The sequence below is a fragment of the Lineus longissimus genome, chromosome 11 (assembly GCF_910592395.1).
Source record: "Lineus longissimus chromosome 11, tnLinLong1.2, whole genome shotgun sequence".
NCBI lineage: Eukaryota > Metazoa > Nemertea > Pilidiophora > Heteronemertea > Lineidae > Lineus > Lineus longissimus.
Window position 1 is genome coordinate 15987575 of NC_088318.1, and position 24988 is coordinate 16012562.

Here is a 24988-nt window from a genome sequence, read left to right on the forward strand (position 1 = left end):
GGCAGGAGGGACAGATAAAGTGTCCCATCCTCCACTCAACAAGAGCGTTTTCGTTGGCTGACTGACTGCGCTCCTGATATTTAAACCTAAAACGTATATGGAGGCGCCTAGCCGTCTAACATCCTCGCGTTCACTCATTAGATATCGTAGTTTTGAATGTCGTTGAGTGTTGAGAGTGCTGTGGAGAGGCGTCGTGTTATCGTGTCCCTGCATTTCCATCTACAGCAATTTTGCTGTTCTACCCGGGGTGTTCTACCGGAGTTTTCCTTGCCGACAAATACTAAGGAGGACAGTATCCCCCATACCTATAACATGATTGTGACAACGGTTTACGAGAAAACTGCCCCTGTCATGCCTGTCCCTTGCTATGCTATCAATTATTGATCCTTGTCCTCAATTTGATCGGCGCAATTTGTCAATGGTCTTGGTGGTTGTCCTGATTTCGGGGCCGCTCATTGTGCAAATAAGTTTTGCACTATGACTTAGATAACGCTCCACGTTTTCACTAAACGGATAATGATATATATCAAATACATTTTTAGATAGATAAAAACTGTCACATGCTCTGATAGGCCCAGACAAATACCATAAAGGACGACCTACTTCCCTTATTCATATTGTGGTCACGAGTTATCGATATTTTGCCGGCATCACTTCCCGGTAAGCTGTCTAGACGAGGAAGTCTGTATAGGGAGGGAGACTGAGCACCAGAGAAGAAATGAAACCGTTTGAAAAGGTCTTCACATTTGCAGGTAGGATGTCCTTTTATGTGCCTGACCTTCTGCTCTCGTATAGCACATACCTTTAACACGCATGCCGCGCCACTATCACGACCATTGGTTCATATGCCTTTCAGTTATCATAGTGTGCCCTGATATTCATCATCATCATCCCCAGGGGGATAACTTTGCTGTCAAAACCAAACCATTCATCTTTATGTGCCACTGACTGAGGCACAAGTAACATTGAACTGGCCGCTAAAACGGTAACCATGGTGATGAATCCATTGACTTTTATCGCGCGGAGTGTTTCGACGAATCATTTCCCGAGCGTTCGATTCCCGGTTAGAATTCTCGTTCACGATTCTTCTCTGATCATGTGGTCGGCTGTAGAACAATCGCTACATTCAAGGACAGTTTCATTACATACGACGCAATGAGGTGCTTCGCATTGTTCTCCGCAAGTGCAGGTAATATTTCGAATGAAGTTTCAGTGAAAGAATTAACCTATAGCTACGACCCCCCCCCCCCCCCCCCGCAGGCTAGAAGGCTATAGAATTCCCGCGAAAGATCACATGATTACTATTTGCTGTTTGGGCTCTGTCCCGTCCCCGTCCTGGTCGTCTCTGAAGTAAAATTTCGGTCGGTTTTCATCCCAGATTTTTCATTTTATTCGATCATCAAATTCATGCGGATGACGAGACTGGCCGAGTTTACAGTAATACGAAGGTGACATTTATACGCGTGTCAATTTCACGCGCAACGCTGCGTAGAAGCGGGATCTCAACTTTTTGGTCGCATGACGAAAAATCACATCGTCTGGGCTTGGCAAACAAGGTTTTGGGCGCATCTATTAATGGAAGTAAATGTATACGTTATCCCTGTTTTTTATTTCCAGTGTTGTTTTTGGTGTTTGTTTGTTGCAATGGAGCCCCAAAACCCCCCAGGATCATACCGCCGTTGAACCCAAAAGCTCCAGAGAAACTGCCGGCCAACAAGACATGCAGTGTTCTCGTCATAGGTGAGCAAGTTAACAGTGAAGCCGGGCTCTCCGCATAACTTGATATTAAAAAAAGAGAAGGATGAAGAGTTACCTTTCCAACAGTTTTCTCATTATCAACAACAGCTGTTGGAATGCATTGTGGTTCTGTGAAAGAATGAAGAGAGTGAATTTGGAGTACACTGTGTAGTCGAACAGGAGCCGTCATAACATTAATGCCTATCACGCCACATCACTCGGAAGTGACGGACGGCTCCTGGCTGGTCATTATCACGAAACAAGTGTCCCGTGTGTGTTGTGACTTTCCTCTGGGTGACAAAGCGGGTGCGTAAAGGCATGATGGTACTGGTTATTGGTATGCACTGGAAATTTGGAAGAAGATCTGTACAAGGTATGCGACGGTCATGCTGCGGCTAACCCTGACCGGCCTTAACCCCCACCAGAGCCTGAAACATATATTCATATAGGGCTATATTTTCCTTTACACCTGCACGGTGGACATCTCTTGTCTTGTGTGCTGAACGTTCCTTCTTCCTTATCCTTTTCAGGTGGAGGGGTAGCCGGCCTCTCCGCGGCCACCGAGTTAGCTCAGAAAGGCTTCACGGTGACGGTACGCGAGGCAGCAGCCAGTGCTGGTGGACGTCTGGCCACGAGGAAGATCAAAGCCCTCAATCAGACATTCTCCGTCTCCAACATGTTTGCCAGTAAGTACTCTTTCCGACTGGAAGACGAGTTTTTAGGAAGGTTTCGCAAATCTGACAAATTTCAAATTGCTATCATCTTCCGAGAAGAGAGACCGATCAACGGTTTCTTAGCTGATCAATGACTGTTACTTCTGCATGTCCTGAAGGAGTATGAAAACATGGGGGTTAATGGTCGCATCTTACATTGTATGTTCACTGCTGTTCACCCAGGGCTAGGATAGGCCGATGTCACCTGGTTGGTGGTGATAGGACATCCACATAATCCACTCAACCCATGCCACCGGTTGTGACGATGTCGCTCGGGACAGGCTGTGACTTGTAGTGTGCCACAGCATCTAATCCACAGAAAAAAATCAAGAAGGTCGATCCGTTGGTGGATATTGGTTACTGTAGTATCCCTCGGTGGTGGAAAAGCGATTTTTTGCACCATTTTCGTGGATAGTTCCTCAAATAACAGTCACAATTTCATGTGTCTTTCAGGCTGGATGCACAACCACTACCAGTTTCATGACATACTGGCAAGACTTGGCGTCGGACAGAACTTCCAGCCATGGGAAAAGATAGACTACTACTTCAAGACGTACAAACCTGAAGAGATTTATAACAAGAATAGCTATCCCTGGAACATTGTTGGTACGTTTGAAAGTTTATTTTACTTCCAGATTGCAATTTTTCTTTTTAGTTATTTCTTATTTAGTTGTAGAAGCACAACTTTTCAGGACGGGGAATTGCAATTGCGAAAAGTGATATGCATGCCAGTAGATTTGGTTTCATCTGCGCCACATTAAGGACGATACAGAACCATGATAATTGGCATGTCCAGCGTTGTTGCCTTGGTCCCGTCGATGTATCTCTAGACTCCCAAGACAGTTCGTTCGTCAATCTAAACATAGTCGTCTCTGAGGGGGGACGGTGCCAATCCATTGGGTCTGGAGTGTAGGTGCCTCAATGTTGGCAGATCTCCTGAAGTGCACGCCAACTGACTTACTTATATTCTTTCATGCAGGCATGATGTATCGAAGTAAGAATATCCATATCACAGACGCCGCTTTGGCCATTTTTAGATCAAGCGACCTCAGGGATTACGACTACGACAAGGTATTTCAGAGGTAAGTTGAGTTTTATCGCGCAACACGTAGACTTATTCCCGATAGAAACTTTTGCTGGCTATGGTTGCTTTAGACTTCGCCATCCGTTCTCGCCAAGTCCGATGTCGCACACTGTTTGATTGTTAGAGAAACGCACAAAACAAACGATGACCGAGCAAATTATTTAAAGCAATTCGTCAGTACGTTTCAGTTCGATTCTTTAGTTAGTTTTTTATTCCCTTTCAGCACTGATGGAGAATCATTCCAGGAATGGAGAGCGAAGACGAAAATTCCACAAGATGTTTACGATATTTTGTTTGAGCCGCTCGTCGCCGAATGCAGGAACAACCCGAATGATACAAGTGCGGCAGAAATGTTGACATATTTCCAGGTTAGAAGTTATTATCAAATCCGGGCCCCAAGGGTCATTATTTTGCTATGTTAATTATCAGCTTTTCACCTCTCCCAGTAGAGGAGTAATGACAGAGATTACATGACAAGCTTTTCGAAATGTGTCATTTCCAGCTTGTTTCTAACTACTGTATCCCAACCTCTGTCACTCAATCATTTGCCATCGCCTCGTCGACTCCACCCTCCGTTTATCAGTCTGTTCCCGTCGACAAGAACTCGATCTGGGTCGCGTATAATCAGTGAACCTTTTCTAAACCCCCATAAATACATTTGTAGATCTACTACATGTCTGACAAAGATGCTGACGAGGCAATGAGAAGCGTAGCCAATGTGACCTACGATCGAGCCTTCCTTAACAGCTGGGTTAACAATCTTACACAGACAAAGAAAGTCAAGTGAGTGTAGTAGGCATACGTGTATTGTCGCATCCGTTGCGTCTATGGTAGGCGGGAGGGGACATAAATCAGAATATATCGGCCGATTAATTACTTGCGCTGCAAAGGCCTCCCGCGAATGATGCGCCGCAACAATGCCCCGCTAAAAACACGCCGCAAAAGAATGCGCCGTAAAAATCTCGCCGCGTGACCCAATTTAAACCAATCAGGAGCCAAGGACGGTTTGAATTTTGCGGCAGAGGTATTTTCGCGGGAGTCTTCTGCACGATTTGCGGGTTATAGTGATATCTCTGTCACATCCGGCACAATGCCATGGCCAGGCCCCATTTAAGCTCGAGCGAATATAATAAGCAAATGAATCCAGATTTCCATTACAGGCGACACCAGTTCGGCTGTTAAAATTGGCGGTTGATGTCAAAAGACACCAACCGCACGAGCGAATCAGGCCCGAAACTTATGTTGACTTTTATAAGATATCGTTTTTCCTAGGTTCGATTATGGCAAGCAGGTCTCTGAATTGGAATTCATGCCGACCAGCGGTTCCTCGTCCAATGTGACGTCAGACAACATAGCTCCTGGCGAACGCTACAAATACGTCATCATGGCCACTGACCTTCTGAATGCCAAGGCAATACTGAAAAACTCAATGAATGACAACACAGGAGTGCCTGGGGTCTATGGCCCTCTCTCTGATATGATGAGCACTTTGCATAATCTGGAACCGGCGGCTCCGTATAAGGTGAGGCAAATACTTTCGCACACGAGCGACGCATTGAAATCCGCATTGCTGATTGGTCAAGCTGAATACTCGGAAAAAGGAAATATTCTAGTGAAACCGAAACTGCCCAGATGACACCGTGTGACTGTCTCAGATCTGAGCAGTATATTATAGCACGTAGCCGGTTCCTGTTTCTATTAAGGCCAACAGGAAGTGCCCAAAGAACACGATTTTTGAATATCAGGACCATGCATCTTAAACTATCGATTCCTACTGAAGTAGGTATAATGTTGTCCCAAGACCATTGCCACCTTTTAGGTAGACTCCCGGGGCAGTCCATTTCGTCATCCTGATCGTCTCTTCTTATAAGAAGGGACTACACCAGTCCACACTGCGTCAATACCATCAGTCGCACGTTAGTCGTTAAGTGCCTTTATTTGTCTTTTTTTCAAGATTCTCCGAGTATGGTACGACAAACAGCCCAACAAGGACCGTCCGGCCGTCATAAACACACCGGATATGACGCCATTGAACCTAGTGGTACAACACCACCTATTGGTCGACGAATACATCAAGTGGGCGAAGAAGAGTAATGGTTCTATGATCGAGTACCAGCTGAATCAATGGACTTTCGGTGACATGAATGCGACAGAAGTCCTGCAGCGAATCCAACGATCAATCAAATTAGTCTTCCCTGAATTGATATCCAACAAGGCAAAGGTTTTGTTTACAAGTCTTGACACGTTTCAGAAAACGCCCTCTTTTGCCACAAATATGGAAAAGTTACGTCCCACGACTGCATTTTCTGTGAGCTTCGGGATCCCGAATCTGTTCATGGCCGGTGATTGGCTGCGGACGACCTATCCAGCAGCACTGATGGAAAAGGCTGTTTCTACTGGACGAGAGGCAGCCAATCAGATCTTCCTGAAAGAAGGCGTCCGACAGGTGGCACTCAAGGTGACGTCATCCAAAGGGCCAGGATGGTTGTAGACATAACGAAATATACAGACTTTTTGTTTTCAATGAACGTACGTATAGGCGTATCTGTGTTAACTGACAACTATTATTGTGACAACTCTAAACGGAATAGGCACACCCCGGTCCTGATTGTTTCTTCACAGGGCCTGATTGTTCCAAACATTAAGTTAAAAGGTTGATTTTCTTGTATAGTTTTGCGCCAAGCAATAGCTCAACTTCCGGCAACATTTACAAAATTTCTGATACAGTATATATCTTACGTATATCAATCATCTTAATGAAAATTTTTACCGCGCTAATTCGCATCCGTCAAGTTCCGTGTATATACCCCAGAATTAACTGCGTCAGGGGCGTACTATATCTGCCGGCAAAATAAAGACAACGAAAGTTAGGTGACAGGTGACGCCGGTCCTGTTACTTTTCCGAAATATTTCAACCTGTAGTAATCCGTAACTGCTGCTGGTGCGCCGTAACCTTTATGAAGCTTGCACGTTTTGCCCGAAGAGGCCATTCGGAAAGCCAGACAATCGCCGTCCTCAGTGCAAGCATGGGCGCAGAGGAGCGTCGACCTGATGTAGCTGTAGTCGGTGGCGATGGCATCTCCTACCAGAGTATCGCTCGTCTTCTTGAACTTGAAGGCAGCGTAATTCACTGATTGTGCTGAAAAAGTAGATAACAAGAGGGTACATTATCATAAAAAATCAACTCTGTAGGTTCGACAACTATAAGTTTGATGGCTCTCAATCCTGATTTCCTTTGGATGGACTCGCCAAATGAACTTTCTATCATCTATCAATGAACGTTTATCTCGTCAAAGTGCTTTCTGACTTGGCCATTCAAAACTGCCACTTTGATTACACCTATCGTTTCTTGAGTTGATGGACAATGGTGAAATACGGCGTGGTGCTGTCAACCTACCGTCATTGATCCCACTCGGTACGGAGAGTGTTACGCTCGAGATAGTATTATCGAATACAATTTCCTGTGGGTTCGCCTCGGTAAGGTCAGTACCGAAGAGCGTGTAGGAGAGGTCCGTGTTGATCAAGGCCACCTGAGATAAAACGTATGAAGGGCTTGAGTCCAGTCTGCCTGAGTCCTAACGTTTGACATAAGGATGGAGTGATGACTTTTATTGGCGCCATCATCATATAGAGCCGGGATTGTTCGGAGTGGGTACCAATCGGCATGCTACGGTATAAGTGCTGATTGTAATAATATAACTGTAATCTATAGATTCCCGTCACGTTGTTGATGGAGATCGACCCAACCCCACCCTCCTATATGTAAACGGCCACGCGCCTGAATGTCTTCTCAAGATTCTGCGATGGGAACAACCGGAAGGACAACAATATATCAGTTGAGTTCGTTTGTTCGTCATCCCTAATCGGATGCTTGTCGAAATTTTTCAAACCCGCAGAAAATAAGGAAGGCACGACGGCGCGTTTCTTATTTATTAGTTTAATCAACTTCTGCCTCACATTACCACAAAGCCGCGCCATTGAGATGAAATGAAAGAACACCCGGCGGCGTATTGAGATGTCTGGCTGGGGGAGACGCAAACACCGTTATGATTAAGCCCATTTCTGGAAATTTCTGAATGGCCGATTTGATTAATTGATTATTTTAATTGTTGCATATTGATACACGTCAAGAAAATGAAGAGCAAAGAAACTTGCGGAATTAAAATTTTCATTGCTTCTGTTTGGTAATATTTTACGCGGTTACTGGGGAATGAACGAATAGTCAGTACATGTAGCCTGTCTTACCTTATATAGTCTGACTACATCAGCGGCACCGGTCAAGATTCTTAGCTTGAGTGCTATAATCCTCCCCGTTTCCTCAGTCGGGTTGCTTTTGTGACAGTAGAAATCGGGAAGTGTCCAGGTCACTTTACTTACAAAAACAAGGTAATAAAATGGGCAGGTTATCGCATGGTTCGTATTTTTCATCCAAATGGAGTGGGGGGGGGGGGGACTGTGGGCTTTAGCCCTTCACATCATAAATAGTTCCAAACATCCCGAAATAAGCGTCAGGCCAGCATCAAGTGTTAATGCTTGTAATCGCGTCTCTGGAGTTTCCATCCTCGTATACATATAACCAGTCGTTACAAAAATACAAACCGCCTAAGGGGGTCAGGGGTCAAATAGTGACGTAGAGGTGAAAAAACCCTGAATCTCAGGATGTGGAGATTCTTGCCAGATTCCTTACCTGCCCGATACAAGGCCAACCGCGCTGTCGTGTGTTGCTTTGACGAGATCGACCTCCTCACACTCGCCATTGCTCCCAATCATCTGAGCCATGAACTGGCTGCTGGTATCCACCCCGGAGAGCGCAGTCGTGCTAAACTCGATGTACAAACTCCAGGCGGTTGCACCTACAAAGGACGGGTAGAGCTCATAATTCATTTCACGAAATAAATAGCAGGAGAAGGAGCCGAAGTGAAAAAATAAGCCGTGGGATGAATTTGCCCTGTCCATGTGCCCCCCTCCCCCCGCCGCTACACTCAGGCCGATTCATCAGTGGTGTGCGACTATATTCTAAGTCTCTGTCTTCAGCAGTGAAGGGGTATGGACGAACAACGCCAATAGATTGGCATGCTGAATCCGTTTCTATTTTACTCACCTTTACTGACCTGGAACATCCTCATAAGCAAAACTAACGTCAACACCACTGCAACTTGCTCTCGAAACATCATCTTCACACAAATAATAACGTGGGTTGTACATGTACATGTATCACCACTAAAATAAACCATGTACCACGAAAGGATTCTTATCCGTACTGGCACGGCGGCTGTCCCGTATAATCCGAAAAATATATCTGTTTGTCTCAAGCTTTGGCTGATCTAATCATCTTATCTAAAAAAGCACTAGTAACACCGATTCGTCACTGATCACTCAATACTGAAAGACCCAAATGAATAATCTCTCTACGACGATTCCAAGCAGAAAATGCACGCCTTGACTCAAATCCAGGTAATTTCGTTTCATTCAAGAGCTAAATCATTCAAGCAATTGCCATAGCGAATATGGCAGGACATCAATCACATGACCTGACGACATCAAGGAGCATCCACTAACTTTTGATGCAGCTGGTCCGAATTGATTTTTTTGCGTATATGGCTTAACTTTCAGTCCTGCTCGTGCGCCCTTTTCACTTCTTCGTACGTCGTAGACAAAGTCTTGGTTGGTGATATTATCGATACATTTGTTGTAAAGAAACTGAGCAGTTTACGTGCCTGTGACCGTGTTTATGACAGGAATGACAAAAGCAGGGATATCAGACGGATAACAACCAAAATTTATTCGCAATACGTACAAGCAGGTCGATACACGACAACGACAGGATAAAACCCCGATTAGAAGTTCCTCAAAAGAGCTCTTCTTTATACAAAGTAGTAATTGCAGATGTGCCGTTCGACGATGGTCTCCTCGAGTATAGTTGTGTCCGAACCGGATATATAGGTGTCTAGTAGCAGTTGACAGTCCTGCTGTTGAGAGGCTGTACTGGGCGGTAGTTCTCCTCGATGCCGGTCTTGGTGCGGAAGACGTTCAGCTAGAAAGACAAGAAAAGTAGTGAAATAAGCAAACATTCCATTCTGTCCCTAAGGGCGTGTAGTGTCTTTCGGATTGGAGAGCTCCCGCTGCTATTCAAACGCATTCTATTCCACGGGTGGTCTCGTCCGCATCGCCTCGCACTTTGAGCCGCATGGAGCGCTTATATGATGGTGATGATGTAAATCAGTGACCGAGTTCAAAAATTGATAACTTCTCAAGGAAACTTGAAGTTGCGGGTTTAATCGTAGCTGTCGTAACAGAGCAGAGCTTAGCATCCTTGGACAGTTTCGTTTTCTATTGCAAATTGTGGCTGGTTGTTCCAATCTGGAATCGTGGAAAATGTTCAAGGCGTACCTCAGGAGATGAGACGGAGAGCTTCTCCTTCATGACAGTCCATAAGACTCCCTCGTAGCATCCAGGCGTGGTCAGACTGCCGTAGTACCTGTAGTAGCCGTGGTTGAGCACAAACGTGTTCAGAAGGTTGTTCAGGCTGAATCCGGAAAGGGTTTGAGAAGTCTTGGCGTCATGACTGCCTGTAGGGAGGAGAGAAATGAAAATTTATACTTCGCATCAACTCAAAGTCATGTTTAGGGATTGCTCGGCTGATCTGAGTTAGTTGACGATGGTATCTGTCCAAGTCATAAGGATGCCAACAGAAACAATAAAAACACTTATTTTGGAGGCTCGAACTTGCGACCTGTCGGTTATGAGTACGACCATCTAGGCCACCATGCTGGCAATGCTGAGTGAATGCGGCTTACCTTGAAGGTTCATGCTAGTGATTGCAGAGATCATTTGGTTGGAATTTCCCTCCTGAAAAAGTAATGGATTGCAAAATCATGACATACTCGTACGCAGTAATGCGGTCGTTTGGCTCGTGTGACATTGGGCAAAACACTTAACTTCTATTGCATCTCAGAGAAGAGAACAGCACTTACGTTGAAGAGAACTCCAATGACGGCGAGACCTCCCTTGTCGGCGGCATCGCTCACGCTGGAGAACATCATGTTGTAGAAAACCATGTGCATCTGGAACAGTCAAAAGGTTAGCTTTAGCAGAATCTCTCCTTTATTCATGTAAAGTCATTGCCTTTAGCATACTCCTGGCGTAGCAGGCAATATAGTCCCCGGTAGAGTAAGTCCCACCCCACTTATTAATGGATGTATGATATTTTCTTGATTATTTCTCCTGAGAGCTAGTTTACCGTGCCAAGTTTCATCGTGTTGGCTTCTACGGTGCCATTACATGTATAACATAGTGGCCGTGTTTATTTCTTTGTGCTCGGTGACATCTGTAAACGAAGGTCACACACATATCTGTGTATCTACATGTACTTACCTCAAGTGGGAAGGACTGTCCTCCGACGGTATGTTCTGATCCCTTGCCAGAGCCAGCCTTTCCCCAGTGGAAGTGGAGCTGTTCCATAATGAAAGTAGTAGAGCCGATCTTGGTGTAGACGTAGGCGTTCTTGGGCAGGTTGACTTGGACTAAAAGGAAATAAGATGCTCTTAGTTACATGTATCTCGTCCCTTCGGCATGTCTATCTTTCGTGTGAAGAAAGGTCCAAAAAGGGAAAACGATATTTCAACAGAACCTTCACAGATTGTGAGAACTAATTGATATATCAAAATCAATGCCAGTGTGTTGTATTGTAAATGGCATAATTCTCGTAAGCTTAAACAAAGGATTTCTGAGAGGCCACACCCACCAAAGGCTCTGTTACTGACGAGACCATGTAGAGAAGGACACCTTTCATGTTAACACCAGCTTGCAGCATACTTACTTGAGTGTCCGTTGTTGATAACATCCACTGTCATCATGTTGTCGTAACCGTACAGCCATACCCCGACGCCGTGGGAGCACTTCCCCGCCGGGAGGTCGACAGGGGACTGACTCCACTTACCGCAGTCGGGGTAAGATGCGGACCAGGAGGCTGGGTCGCCTGAAAATAGCAGACGAATCTATAGAATTTCCAAGCGGACGAAAATACCATTGTCCTGACATCAATAACACCCAGAAATTAAAAAGGTTATAATTCACAGGCCGTTTTATTTTTGGTGGCCTTATTGAAGATTTTGGCTACCTGTGCCCCAAAGCTGAGTTAAAGGAGCGTAGTTTCAGGTTTCCAAGTTCCGTGATTTCTCCGAGGGGAGGGGGCAATGAAATCAAGTATGCGGACGGATCGGAAAATACATCATTGCTGAAGGTCCGGTTTTCGTCAACAGTGTAGAAGACTTTTGCAAGCTGGAAGACGGACACCATTTACCTAGGAATTCCTAACTCAAAGAATGATGCAAAACTGTACTTACTGTAGGACCAGTCTGAAGCTGAAAAATATACAGAATTCACCATGTTAGATGAGATTCCAGTGGCGGTGATTGCGAGCAGTGTAAAACGACTCCTTTAGTTAATGATTTTTAAAATAAAACATTAGATTGAAAATTTCTAAAGGCTACTGATCATCAACTAAATATTGAAAACGTGTCATGTTTCGACCTAACGTTAACACTTGAAATGTAAGTTCTTTCAAAATACTTTTAACTTTCAAACTGTGGATATTTCAAATGCTGGACCTCACCTTGAGTAGCTGCTATAGCCAATGCCAGAAATACGACGACTGCAGACACTGCCATCCTGAGACGTATAAATGTCTGATAACTTTGGGAGTCACTTACTGTTCCAGGTCAGCTGCCAAGTGTCGAGTTATAATCTCTTATCCTTTTTATAATCTGGTTGGACCATGTTAAAGGCACACTTCTTCAAACATATGTCTCTGCCTCTCTAAAATTACTGTAGAACCTCCTTGAGCGGAAAACCCTGAACTCTAATTTGGTCCCACATTTCTTTCAATTTTAATAGCTAAACAACTCACTATTAGGGCAATATTTTCCAATCCCTGTAACTTTTGAAAGGGAAACCTCTCTTTCATGAAATATGGGACGATAGTCAATATTATTCATTCCAGACTTCCCTCACAAATGGAATGTTTACCTTTTAGGTGTATACTAATGTTCCTTAAACAGCTGTCATGGAGGCCAGACTTATCTGCTTTTTAGAACTACAAAATATGCTGTAAAAAGCTGATTGCAGGAAGTTCGAGACTTTCAGGCGAGCACTGATATGATTTTTATTCTCAATCCATTTTGTTATATAATTTGGTAGTCGTCGGTCGTATTTATTGATATAACATCGTCCATTCGCTCGTGATTTTTTGTCTCCAATGGCAAGTCCTGTTCTTATGAATTTGCACTTTGCAATGGGTTCGAGGTCAAGGTTAAGGTCAGGGTCAATGGTCGAGGTCCACCTGAAATACTCGGCGTCCCGACTCCAGTCGCTCCTGGCGTGTCTCAATGCATTTTCCTCGATCATCAGTAATAACAATGTACGAACGTCATATCTTTTAAACCGCCGTGACGGGGTATTTGCTGCAGTGCAACCGAGGCGATTAGATCTAGAAAATAACGCGATAATTTGTCTCTACAACACTTCTTTTATTCGAAGATAAAATATACATGAGAAAACTGGAGTTTATAATGATGAATACACTGTTGTTCCATTCCTTATTGAGTCACAGAAACGTGAAATACTATCCTGAACTTATTTTTACGATGGGGCCACTAGATATCTTATAACAGGTGATTTTCCTTCCATTGAGCGCCTGAATCGGACGGTAGTTGTGGAGTATACCAGTCTTCGTGCGGAATACATTCAGCTGAAACCAAAGAAATAAATACTTGTCATCCACATCCACATCAGTATCATCCACATCAGTATCATAATCAGCCTCAAATGGTACGAGGAGTCTTTACGGATGATTATCATAATCATTGTGGCCGTTGGCGTGGTAGAGAGGGGAAGCGGTGGGGAGCCGCAGGTCGACGCGGTTTCACAGGCGTTAGATTACTTTCGATGTAAGTTATGAGCTCAGCTATATTAACTGACCACAACAGCCTGTGAAAGCCAAAAACCACGACGGTTCCCGCTTGAATGGAACCGGACCTTTCGAATAGAAATTGTAAAATTGGCTCGTATGGTGATGATCAATGGAAACGCCAGACAAGAGATTCTATTCAGCTGCTGTGTTTTTGTGTAAAATCGCCTGAAATTCCAATGCCTTCATACCTGTTCTTCAGAGACGGACAGCTGCTTCTTAAAGATAGTCCATTCGACTCCCTCGTAACATGGCGGAGTGGTCAGACTGCCGGAGTATCTGTAGTAACCACCATTGAGCACGTGTTTGCCGATCAGGTCTTGAAAGCTGAAGTCGGGCAGTGGGTGCGACTTCGTGCCACTGTAGTGCACTGAAATAAACGACAGTTATGGAAAATTCGATAACTGCAGCGAGAGATTAAACAGAACTATAATTACTTCGATGTCGAAAAATGAATCATGCAAAAAGCACAATGAAGCTCAACCTTTATTGTATTCTGATCACGAGACCTGGCAAAGTTGTCAAAAAAGGTAACTAGAAACTAAATGTTTACAAAATAACACTCGACAGACCAACTTTTTTAATAGCATCACCAACTGGAAGACAACTAAAGCTTTCGAACCAATGCTCACCGGGTTATGAGCGTCACACAATTAAGCACACTAACCAAGAAGTAACTGATTCAGTGATTGTAACTTACTTTCTAATTCGGGCACTTTTTTGACAAGATTTTTCAGGAAACGGTTGGGTTTTACCTTCTGAAAAATCATATTTGACCATCATGAATGACTAGAATGTGCATGTATGAAAAGTGTTCTGTCAGTACCTGCACTGAACGATAAAAACAATGACGATAAAAGTGTAAATAACATGACAATAAAACCACACTTGGTATCGCACACATTTAAAGCGGAGATTCACAATTGCGACATTGGCTCGCGATGAATCCGATGGACGCGTGGCATGTGGTATTCTCCAAGGTAGACATGATATTCCGCGAAGATGACGTCACTGCAGCTGCTGCCCTCTATTTTCCCATCGCTGAATTACAGGCAATGTCGGACAAACATGCGGTTTCGTAATGTATTCAGGCTTTCGAACTAGGGCAGTTAGATTCAATCTGGCACATGTCCGAGTGTTGGAAATACTACATAATAATTCTGAATATTTCTTTCTCTGACTCTATGGTATCATTCATACTAAAAACAATGCAGGGTCAAAGATAATTGACTTTGAAATAAGCTCAAATGCGTAGAAACAAGTGTCGATGTCCGACTGTCACGTGACTAAAACGTCATCAATATCTTATGCAAATGACCTTGACCTGACATATTCTCTCTGCCAGTATTGGCGACCATTACGCGTGTATTGCGTGTAGTGTACACATATAAGTCGCTATGGTGAAATGAGGAGTAGGCCCTATGATATACATGCTGGCAGATCAGAATTATTTCAGCACTAAATCTTGAATGCTGCTATGGCGCGTGGTCAAATTTACAGCATGAGACCTTACATTGAAAAGGAATCCAAGGACAGCCAAGCCTCTCTTGTCGGCAGCGTCATTAACATTCTTGTACTTCTTGTTGTATGCGACGATGTGGAGCTTGAAAGGGCGAAAGTGAAGGTTTAAGTCTTTGATTGGTCGAGGTTGAATTGTGTGTACCAATGAAAACGGATCAAAATGTGCGGTATACCGATCGTCTCATAATCCCTGGTGATTCGAACGGGAACAAGTTGGGAGATGTTGAATCAAAAAGGCCATCAGACTTCGCGTTGACACAATATTCGCCTCATTTCCGAAAGGAATTACTAAAATTACACAACCCAAAATAGAACTTTCTGATTGGCTCATGGCAACATGAGCAGGCCGGGATGTAGAGTTTGGCACTTTCGATTGGACAACCGACGAATAAACCTTAAATGAATTCTTCTTTCGGAAATCTCTGAATATAAGGGAATCCGTTGCTCTTCGAGGGCGGGGGAGGGGGGTGGGTACTAAAAAACATTCAATAGAAATGAAATTGTTTACATGTATGTCCTTGTAGATAACATGTTTTACATGTCTCATGAAAAGCAAACCTACTTCAAGAGGGAATGCCTGCCCGTCAATGGTGTGCTCAGAGCCCTTGCCCGATCCTTTCTTCCCCCAGTGGAAGTGGAACTGCTCTGCAATGTAGGTGGTACCATCGATCGTGAAGTTTACGCCGGCATCTTTTGGTAGGTTGGACTGAACTGCAAAGAAACACGTCAGTTCATTGTGAATGTAAAGGATAGACCGACCAGCCGCCTTGCGTCATGTGCGTTTTTCTGTGTTTCTTTCCTATTGAACAGTCATGGTCTCTCCAGCTGTCTAGTGTAGGCTTATGGACGCTCTGAAATATGGAGAACAGCCAGAGATGTTTCACCGTCGGTCTCGAATATGATGAGGGCCAGTCTGTTGAATTCCGCATAGCGAGCTGCAGACCCAACATTTGGACGATGGTTTCGAACCATGTCAGAGTAAGCTCATCAGCAGAAATGAAAGAAGAACAACACTTACTCGAATGACCATTGTTCACCACGTCAACGGTCATCTTTTTCGTCAGGCCGTTTATGGTAAAGGGCTGTGTCGTCTTCACTCCTTGCGCTTTACAAGTCGCCTTGGGAATGTCGATGGGGGATTGGCTCTTCTTGGAACATGCCGGGAACACTTTGTACCATGTAGACGGAGGCTCGCCATCCGGCTCTGTAAACAGCAGAGTCAGGAAATAATATAGTTTAAGCATTTCCCCATCATTTCCCCATCATTTCCCAATCGGTTCATCTTCATCAACTGTTGGCCTTCAATGATTTTGCAACCGTTAGATAAGCTACGATCAAATAAATATGCCGAAAATATGAAGACGGGCCTGCTTTACATGTATTTCCCAGCGGGCACACTTGGAGCCGGAGGAAGTATTCTGGTAACTTCAGAGTCAAATGATATAGCCAATTGCACTCTTTCAGTCTGTAATAGTGTTGGTCTCTAGAGTTTATTCATAATCAGAAGATTATGAGTCAAATAACTCAATTTCATAATAAAAAAGAGGTTGATGTTTCTTATTACAATTCATAATCACATGTGTGTACTCTAGTGCCGTCGATCTAAAACCGCTTCATTTTGAATTACTAAGATATCGTCACGAGAGCCAAGCCGAAACACGGCGTCACCAATCTAACTTTTGAGCATGAAATCCAACGACCGTGTTATCACCCGTTTCTTGAATACAAAGAAACGGTCTTATACTATAGATCGGTGAAACTAAAGTTCTGTTAGTCACACTATAGCAACGGCGTGGCGTTCAATCAATCTTACCATACGTCCAACTGCCAGATGCTGAACCTGAGTATAGAAAAAGGAGTACGTTAGAAATATACAACACCTCATATACAGTACATTAAAAACTTATTACTTAAAATACTTATCACTTCGAAAAACCCAGAGGAGTGTACACATAATTCTACCATTACTTACTAGTCCGTCGTCTGTGTATACCACAGTAATCACGAAGATCACGTCGTGTCTCTCTTTTAGCAACCAGTTCATCTCCATCAACACCAACGTCAGATTTTCGCTTAGCCATGAAGTAGCCGGGGAAGAAGCTCGGAAGAATCCGGGATGAAGAGTTACTCCAGACGGAAGTTTTAGTTGGCCTTTACCTAGCCTGGTCTGTTATATTCTTCATTAGCAATCTCGACAACCTCAAATGGTAGGTCCAAACATGGACCAAGAAGATGCAAGAGGCATGCAAAGCTATTTTCATGCAGTCATTTAATGAATCAAGCTTGAAATGTCCTCCTTCAAAGAGTCATGAGTCATGCAAAACGACATACATGTGCATCCCTTCCTATTGTCATAAACCGTTCAATTGAGATTAGGAGCGTAACCTTGGAAAACTTAGGTGTAACCAAGACAACATTAATAAAGAGTGAAATCCGTAGCAAACGTGTGATGAGAAATTGTCAACTGAGAATGTAATCCTGATACACACAGAACGCACACAAAGGTATACACCGATACCTTGAAGAAAATGGTAAGCTGAAGGAAGGTTGCACGAACCTCAAGTTACTGGGAGTGAATAATGACGAAGAGTGTGAAGATAACCTAGGAAAAGATTCACCTTTACTCGAGAAAGTTGCAAGAACCATTTTGTTTGGTGGGGAAGAGGGATCTACCCGAGGCCAACCAATCAGATAACTTCTTAGATCTAGAAGCTAAATGTCACCAGACGCCTTTTTATCAGCGGTTCATTGAAAGAGCAAAGGTGGTATATTCTAAGGTGGTATTTCCATAGATGGCTTTTGTTGTTGTTGAAGCATATGTTTGCCTTCTTCATCTGTATCTATAACTTCTTGTTCAAAGAACGCTACGGCAGTATTAATAAATCTTACATATGTGTCGGAACGTGAAAGCATACGAATCATTTTACAGGCATTATTTCATAACTTCGGACACAGCTATATATCTACAAAGTTTTGGAATCACCCATCACTTATGTGGTATGGGCATAGAAAATTTCATGATGGGTAATTTGCAGAACCTCGGAGAATGAAATGATCACATATTGTCAATCAGCCGCGTCTACCCATCGGAGACAATGTGGCATTGTCCTCAAGCCGGGTGGGATGGGTCACAGGCCTCTGATGGAATGTATGAAATTATATGTGCGTTAATCGCATGATTCAGATATTCACATTAGCGGGCTACAATCATTAGGACGAACATATTGTTTGAATTTTGTAATTATATGTATGAATAATAAAGGGCATTGTATTAGAAAATAAACGTACAGCCTTTATGGCAAATGTCGAAACCGTATGAAACAATGACCACATCAATTTTGTTCGCCCTCTAAATGGGAATCTGACATTCTGTTATCCAAAGGTTTTTGACTATATTTGAAAGAACTTAACTAGTTACCAGATGCACCTAGTTATCAAATTTCATGTTACAGAAATGTCTTAATGTCTTTTCCCACTTCTCCTGCTCCTTGTAGCTTCCCGTGGAAATCAGAGCGCTATGTCCTCGCTGATGTGGGGTGTCCGTGGCTCAATGCGACATTGATTCCTCGGGGTGAAGATAGAAGCCAGATCCACTTCCCAGTGAATTACGAGAAGATCTGAATATGCTCCAATCAAATCATGCATTCTTAGACATACCATAAAATGTTTTTCGCCCAACACAAATATGCACCACGTTTTCCAGCAATGTGAAAAATCCTTAGAGAATTTTTGCAATCTCAAATGTATTTGGTACTATGACATGTATGACAGAACGACTTTGATTCCAAAAATGAACTGACTGTCTTAAGAGCATATCTTCAAAAATTCCGAAAGCAGAAGAAGATGAAGAAGAAGATAAAAAGTACTTGCCTTCTTTGACGAGGACGAACAGGAGAGCGATAAATAGCTGGATTAACGCCATGGCGATCTATTGAGTGAGTGAGTCCCCAAGGCTCCGATTCGCTCCCCTATTGAATCGGGATGTCCCATTATTGCAACCGGAATGTCCCAATCAATGATTACATCAGTGTATTTGACACTGCCACACACTGACATCCGCTGAAAGTATGAAATTATAGACTTGGCCTATTGCTTAAAGTACTAATTTCGAAGGCCGTACACGTGGTAAAGCTATACCGGTAGATTTCATGAGATTTTATGCACGATTATATATTCAAGGACTTTCACCTGCACCTTTACAACACTAAGTTTGGTGATTTACCAAGATTTCGAGTCAATACCCTTCGCTTCAGGGCACTTCACTGGGCTCTTACCGAGCTTATGCGACCGACCCTGGCCTTCCAGGATGCAGTAACCCCCCCCCCCATTTTTTTGCAAAGCATGAATGAATTTCTTTTCAGGTAGCTGAAAAGAGTAGAATATATGTATTCTAAGAATTCTAGTGCTTGTTTGGAAAGCCGGGCTAGCCAAATAGTCACTTTAAAATAATTTGATTTCGACATAACACTGACCAGCTTATTCCAGGGCCTATACTACAGTTGAGGTCAGAAGTTTACATACACCTGGGTTGAAAACGTTCAACTCAAATTTTCAAAAGGTTTCATTGTACTTACAAAAACGATTTTGATGTGATAATATACCTCGGAGGTCTACTTTATTTTCTTACTGCATTCGTTTATTTCAGTTTCTTTATTTCAGAATTATTTGACACAGTTTGATATCTCCATTAAAACCAGTGGGTCAAAAGTTTACACACAGTAATACTTCAATACTTGGTACATTGCCTTTTACAGCAATCACCTGACTCAGACGTTTGGGATAGCCATCTTCAAGTTTCTTACAATATTTTTGGGGAATTTTGGGCCATTCCTCCTGGCAGAAGTTATGTAATTCAGTCAAATTTGTTGGCTTCCTTGCTCTGACCCGCTTGTTAAGTTCAGTCCAAAGGTTTTCGATTGGATTTAAATCTGAGCTTTGTGAAGGCCACTCTAAAACCTTCACTTTGTTGTCCTTAAACCATTTGGTGACTACTTTTGCCGTATGCTTGGGATCATTGTCTTGTTGAAAACACCAACCCCGACCAAGCTCCAACATTTGGGCAGAGGCCTTGACATTATCATGAAGAATCTGGATGTAGTATTCTTTTTTCATGATACCATCTATTTTCTGGAGTCTTCCCATTCCTGATGCACAAAGCAGCCCCAGCCCCAACCCCGGATGGCCAACCACCTGGCGCACAAGGTCTCTCACTTCGGTTGGGGCACCTGTGGAAGATCTCCGCAGTTCTCTCAGCAAATCTTCGAAATCGCTAGCATTCGCTAGCAAATTTAAATTGTTTGTCATGATTGTAGGGGTTTAACCCTGGAGATGTTTGCAAATTTGCTTTTTTTGCTGACCTGGGGTTGATCTTCACCTTGCGCACCACGGTCTGTTCATCTTTGGGGGTCAGTTTCCGTTTTCTTCCGCTCCTTGGCTTGGTTTGGTCCCGAGGTCCATGTACTTCTTGACGATGGTCTGAACGGAAGACCTGGGTAGATTCAACTGCCTAGCAATGTGGCCTAGTGAGGACCAACCACACGTCTTCTAAGGTCTTGGCTGTGCTCTTTGGATTTACCAATCTTGTCTCAATGCTTGTGAACATTGGAATGGGCTGTACACTATAAAAACGCCTTTTATATAGCCCCTAAAGAATGCTTGGGTTATTACATAATTTCTGTAGTGGCCAATGGCCTGTGAAATCATCTGTGAGGCCCTAGATGTCAATTTCTTGATGATTCAGTGTTGTGTTTTGAGAGTTTCACTTGGTGTATGTAAACTTTTGACCCACTGGCTTCAATAGAGATATCAAACTACGTCAAATAATTCTGAAATAAAGAAACTGAAATAAACGAATGCAGTAAGAAAGTAAAGTAGACCTCTGAGGTATATTATCAAATCAAAATCGTTTTTGTAAGTACAATGAAACCTTTTGAAAATTTGAGTTGAATGTTTTCGACCCAGGTGTATGTAAACTTCTGACCTCAACATGTAAGTGCATGTCATAATTAACAAATTATTGGAAGTACACCCTCATAATTAACAAATTATTTGAAGTACACCCTCATTTAATTTAGGCCAGGTCTATTTGGCAAGCCGCTCGCCGAACAGGCATCTTTTTTTGTCCTGTTTGCAGAGCCGCTTGCCAAACAGCACTAAAAAGCCACCCTGTTCGGCCAGCCGGGCTTGCCAAAGAGGTAAAAAATCTACCCTGTTTGGCGAGCTGGCGACTTTACTTTTTATATAAATGAGTTCGGCTCTCCATTCAGGACAAGAAAAAGTCGCTGTTTGGTAAGCCGGGCTTGCCAAATAGTCACTTCCTTTAATTTATTTACTCATTACCGCAAGGGTATTTTTGAGTTCAAGCCAGAGTTTTTTTACAGAGGCTTTCAAATATTTATTTGAAAGAATCTGGCAAATGTCAATACATTGAGGTTCAAGATGCCTCTAGCGAGCCACCCGCCGACCACACGTTCTGCGCCCTCTCATGTTCGGATTTGAGACCAGTCGCCCCTGGCAGAGACGGGGAATCGGCCACAGGGCGGGGTACCAGAGAGTACTCCAGGCTGGTACTCCAACATTATGTCTGAATAGGCCTGCTTTGTAAATGCAGTCTACCCAGCAACTACATATACATGTATGTACGAAGTACTGTCATCGATCTGCCACTTGAAATTCATATCAGATTTAAACTGTATCCGTGATAAACTGAACAGGGTTTGCACACGCCAATGCACGAAAATGCAGGGGTTATTTAGGCCCGGTTAGGTTTAGATAGATGCTCAAAATATCGATGTGAAACTTGATGAAGCATATCATGCAGTGTATTTCCTCAGTTAAGCATGTATTCTGACTCCCCTCTAGGTGTGTCCCATACGCCCCGTAACTTTTCAATTTGAATTCGGCAAGACGTTGAGAAAGGCAAACAACGAACAGAGAGACCATCATTAGGATCTAATATTCATACTGGACTTTCATCTTTGGTTCGGATCTTGGAGACATTCTGTTAGTGGTTCGCACTTCGAGACTGAAATTGTGTAGTTGTAGAGTTGTAATTGCAGACGTCTTAATTTGTGCCATTCCTCATTTCTGGACCAAACAGCTTCTCTCGTGGCGATCCCTTTTTAAAATTTAAAAACAACCTCCTTGAGTGCTTAAAGTCTGGTATTCATACTCCTCATCAAGACTTCTTTACCTTCGAGGTTTTGCCGAAGTATTGTTTAACACCACAACCTGTCACCAATTCAAAGCAAAATTCCTTCCTACGACGTGCACAGAGAGACTCGTCGCGAGCTTGGGTCTTTTAGAATGACCTCTTCATCTTGCATCGAGCGGTGTCGTCTGCTGAGCAGCAAAAGAGACGTCCAAAACAGCAAATGTTGGCGGGCCATCGCAGCCGAGTGCCTTGGGACGATTTTGTTTGTAATGCTGGTCACAGGCTGCAATGTCTTCATGGGAGAAGTCCAGGTCAAGGATGTAAAGTATCTACAGATCGCGCTCGGAGAGGGCCTAGCATACGCCACCATGATCTGGGTCTTCGGCGCTGTGTCTGGTGGACATTTTAACCCAGCAATCACCCTTGGTTACTTGTTCACGCGGCGGATCAGCCTGTTCAAAGCAATGGCATACATCATCATTCAGATTCTCAGCGGAATCGTCGGCGTGGCCATCGTCAAAGGAATGACGGCAAAAAATTACTGGGTCGCTCAAGCCGCGACTGTTATTCACAAGAACATCAGCCTGGGCCAGGCTTTTGGAGTGGAGACCATGATCACATTCGTATTGGCTATGGTGATCTTTGCGGCGTATGATTACAGGCGGTACGACCTGAAGGGATCGGGGCCGCTGGCCATTGGTCTCGCCGTAGTCGTCGGGAACCTTTTTGGGGTAAGCTAATCTAAGTCACTTTGGAGTCTAAGCACAACACCTTATATTACTTTGCAGAAATATCACGGATTTACTGTGGGTAAGAATTGCGTATAATTCTTTCTGCTGGTAATTCATTTGCAGCATATTCACATCGCATAGCAACAAGTAAAACTAAAAGGCAAGGATGACAAGGTCCTGAGTTTCAGACCCAAATTTACAATGAAGTGGTCTAGGGATTCTTCAAATCATACACTTATATAGGGCCGTCGATGAGCGAGCATTTGGAACGCTGGTCAAAGGTGTTCTGTCTGAACTTGCGCCAAACAAAAAACCCGCAACTTTGATCGATTTTTTGGGTTCATATTCCTACTAGTTTTCTGCTAATCAAATATTGGGACAGATGGATAAACAACGGCAGCTTAAAATCATGATATGGAGTCAAGTGCGCAGGTGCAGATGGGTATCCCGGATGTTGGCAATCTCCAATCGTCGGCCAGGGGTCTTCGTAACAATCGCTCGGCGTAAAGTTTAGTAATGTAACATGCTGACTGTTCGGGAGAGTGAACTGTATGTTGTCGCTGTTGATGTGGGGATCGATGTTCAAGAGGACAGAAAATCGATGCTGAATGACCGAACATGAATTTGGTGTATTCATATAAGCCAAGGCGAGGGTGATTGAAATTTGTAAAAATTGAATAATTTTTAACATTTTCTTAATCAAGAAGTAAATGTCAAAGATATCTCCTTCACCCACTTCCTGAAGCAAACTGTAACCGGAACAAAGCCCAAATGGAGACTTCTGATTGGTTAATTATATCAAAAAGCACATCGGGGATACAGAATTTGACACTTTTGATTGGACAATCATCAGAATTATTAAGAAATTCTGCCTGCTTCTGTGGAAAACCTTGAATGGTGTCTCACCTTCCTTAAGACGATTCCAAACACGAACCAGAGCTGTGTTCAACATTCGTCACTCATGAGACAAGGCATATCACTCTTGTGACCAAAGGCATGTCACTCGTGACATTGATACTCTTCCCTACTCCTTCAGGCGGCGCAAACCACATCAAGCATGAACCCGGCCCTATCACTGGCTGCTGCTATCTTCACCAACAAGTGGACAGATCATTGGGTATGTATCAGTTATGACATAAAATGCACTATGAAAAGAAGGCCTTTTTGAAGGGATCGTGGGTGCATGGAATTCACCGGTTCGTAGAATAATACATGTATATACTCAAAATGGTCACCATGCCGGCGACCTCTTAATTGCCCCACTACAAAATAATGATGCACGGTAATGATGCCACAGGCCATCCACCATTGCTTACAAAGAAAACTGCTGAAGTTTTCTTGATTTCTTTCAGGTGTTCTGGGTCGGTCCTATCCCGGGTGCCATTGTTGGCGCACTAATCTACGACCAGATTTTCGCCACAAACGCCAGCGTCCTCCGAGCGAAAGCCTGGTGGTGCTGCTGCCATTACGAACCTAACGACACACGAGACGACGAACTTGATGACGTACAAAAGGTCAACACAAACAACGCTAACATTAGCATGCAGACGATCACCGAGACCGACGGCCGCGTTATCTATCGTCTGTGACAGGTAGTCAATATGAAAACGCCCAAGTCTAGGAAAAGCGTTGTGGAATTGGAAATGTCCTCAGCTGCTGATATGGGTCCGGTAAACTGTGAATAAGTGTGCAGCCTATAGTCACGCAGGGCGTCATTGAAGTCTTTTATTTAATACTGCAACACCCATTCAAATTAACTTGTTGTTGTCTGCATGGTAAACAACTTCTGTCCTTTTTGAATCCTTGCCGATATCCAAGCTTTGGCGATCTGCTGGCCGAGTGAGAATCCCATCAACCTAAACTTAGTTCTGGCAATCTCAAGATGATTTGGATGCAACCGTGGGAGTAAGCTATCAGAAAGGGCTGGTATTCGAAAACGAGTCAGTGGTATATATACGAACATTTTTTATAATTATTTGCTCTTGTATGAGTTTAAAAGGTGTAATGAAATGTAAGGAGAACCTTCCGTATAACATATTTAGGAGAGTCAGTGTTACTGATTGACGGAGTTCGAGGAAATAA

General features: G+C 43.5%; 4 protein-coding genes across 5 annotated transcripts; 2 read left to right on the forward strand and 2 right to left on the reverse strand.

Moving 5' to 3' along the window:
- The first annotated feature begins 601 nt into the window (after positions 1-601).
- Positions 602-7245, forward strand: LOC135495359 (carotenoid phi-ring synthase-like). Of its 2 annotated transcripts, none has more exons than XM_064783870.1 (9): positions 602-752; positions 1618-1740; positions 2268-2423; positions 2904-3056; positions 3430-3532; positions 3758-3902; positions 4199-4317; positions 4807-5056; positions 5489-7245. In XM_064783870.1, the coding sequence occupies exons 1-9, from the start codon at positions 719-721 to the stop codon at positions 6023-6025; spliced, it is 1620 nt and encodes a 539-aa protein (XP_064639940.1). In that variant the 5' UTR covers positions 602-718; the 3' UTR covers positions 6026-7245. The 2 variants fall into 2 exon arrangements, with proteins under 2 accessions (XP_064639940.1, XP_064639942.1); XM_064783872.1 differs by lacking the exon at positions 602-752 and adding an exon at positions 1061-1189.
- On the reverse strand, positions 6402-8708 carry LOC135495309 (uncharacterized). The gene is made up of 5 exons (XM_064783773.1): positions 8636-8708; positions 8222-8387; positions 7780-7906; positions 6872-7064; positions 6402-6673 (listed from the first exon to the last, which is right to left on the reverse strand). The coding sequence occupies exons 1-5, from the start codon at positions 8706-8708 to the stop codon at positions 6402-6404; spliced, it is 831 nt and encodes a 276-aa protein (XP_064639843.1).
- A 659-nt stretch (positions 8709-9367) lies between these two features.
- LOC135495310 (uncharacterized) lies at positions 9368-19055 on the reverse strand. Its single transcript, XM_064783774.1, has 15 exons — positions 18893-19055; positions 16836-16862; positions 16041-16226; positions 15585-15733; positions 15015-15104; positions 14202-14259; positions 13693-13871; positions 12149-12254; positions 11880-11897; positions 11354-11512; positions 10909-11057; positions 10509-10598; positions 10332-10383; positions 9925-10103; positions 9368-9568 (listed from the first exon to the last, which is right to left on the reverse strand). The coding sequence occupies exons 1-15, from the start codon at positions 18942-18944 to the stop codon at positions 9482-9484; spliced, it is 1581 nt and encodes a 526-aa protein (XP_064639844.1). The 5' UTR covers positions 18945-19055; the 3' UTR covers positions 9368-9481.
- A 2820-nt stretch (positions 19056-21875) lies between these two features.
- Positions 21876-24975, forward strand: LOC135495974 (aquaporin-5-like). The gene is made up of 3 exons (XM_064785040.1): positions 21876-22906; positions 23943-24023; positions 24259-24975. Exons 1-3 carry the CDS (start codon positions 22328-22330, stop codon positions 24493-24495), a joined length of 897 nt encoding a protein of 298 aa, XP_064641110.1. The 5' UTR covers positions 21876-22327; the 3' UTR covers positions 24496-24975.
- The last annotated feature ends 13 nt before the right edge of the window (positions 24976-24988 follow it).

Coding starts and splice junctions, on each gene's coding strand:
- LOC135495359 (XM_064783870.1), top strand. CDS start 719: ATGAAACCGTTTGAAAAGGTCTTCACATTTGCAG. Junction 753..1,617: donor AAAGGTCTTCACATTTGCAG/GTAGGATGTCCT, acceptor TTTTATTTCCAG/TGTTGTTTTTGGTGTTTGTT. Junction 2,424..2,903: donor CGTCTCCAACATGTTTGCCA/GTAAGTACTCTT, acceptor TGTGTCTTTCAG/GCTGGATGCACAACCACTAC.
- LOC135495309 (XM_064783773.1), bottom strand. CDS start 8,708: ATGATGTTTCGAGAGCAAGTTGCAGTGGTGTTGACGTTAGTTTTGCTT. Junction 8,388..8,635: donor GATGTTCCAGGTCAGTAAAG/GTGAGTAAAATA, acceptor CGTCCTTTGTAG/GTGCAACCGCCTGGAGTTTG. Junction 7,065..7,779: donor ATGTAGTCAGACTATATAAG/GTAAGACAGGCT, acceptor GTTTTATCTCAG/GTGGCCTTGATCAACACGGA.
- LOC135495310 (XM_064783774.1), bottom strand. CDS start 18,944: ATGGCGTTAATCCAGCTATTTATCGCTCTCCTGTTCGTCCTCGTCAAA. Junction 15,734..16,040: donor GGTGAACAATGGTCATTCGA/GTAAGTGTTGTT, acceptor GTTTCTTTGCAG/TTCAGTCCAACCTACCAAAA. Junction 13,872..14,201: donor AAAAGTGCCCGAATTAGAAA/GTAAGTTACAAT, acceptor CGTTTATTTCAG/TGCACTACAGTGGCACGAAG.
- LOC135495974 (XM_064785040.1), top strand. CDS start 22,328: ATGACCTCTTCATCTTGCATCGAGCGGTGTCGTCTGCTGAGCAGCAAA. Junction 22,907..23,942: donor TCGTCGGGAACCTTTTTGGG/GTAAGCTAATCT, acceptor CTACTCCTTCAG/GCGGCGCAAACCACATCAAG. Junction 24,024..24,258: donor ACAAGTGGACAGATCATTGG/GTATGTATCAGT, acceptor GATTTCTTTCAG/GTGTTCTGGGTCGGTCCTAT.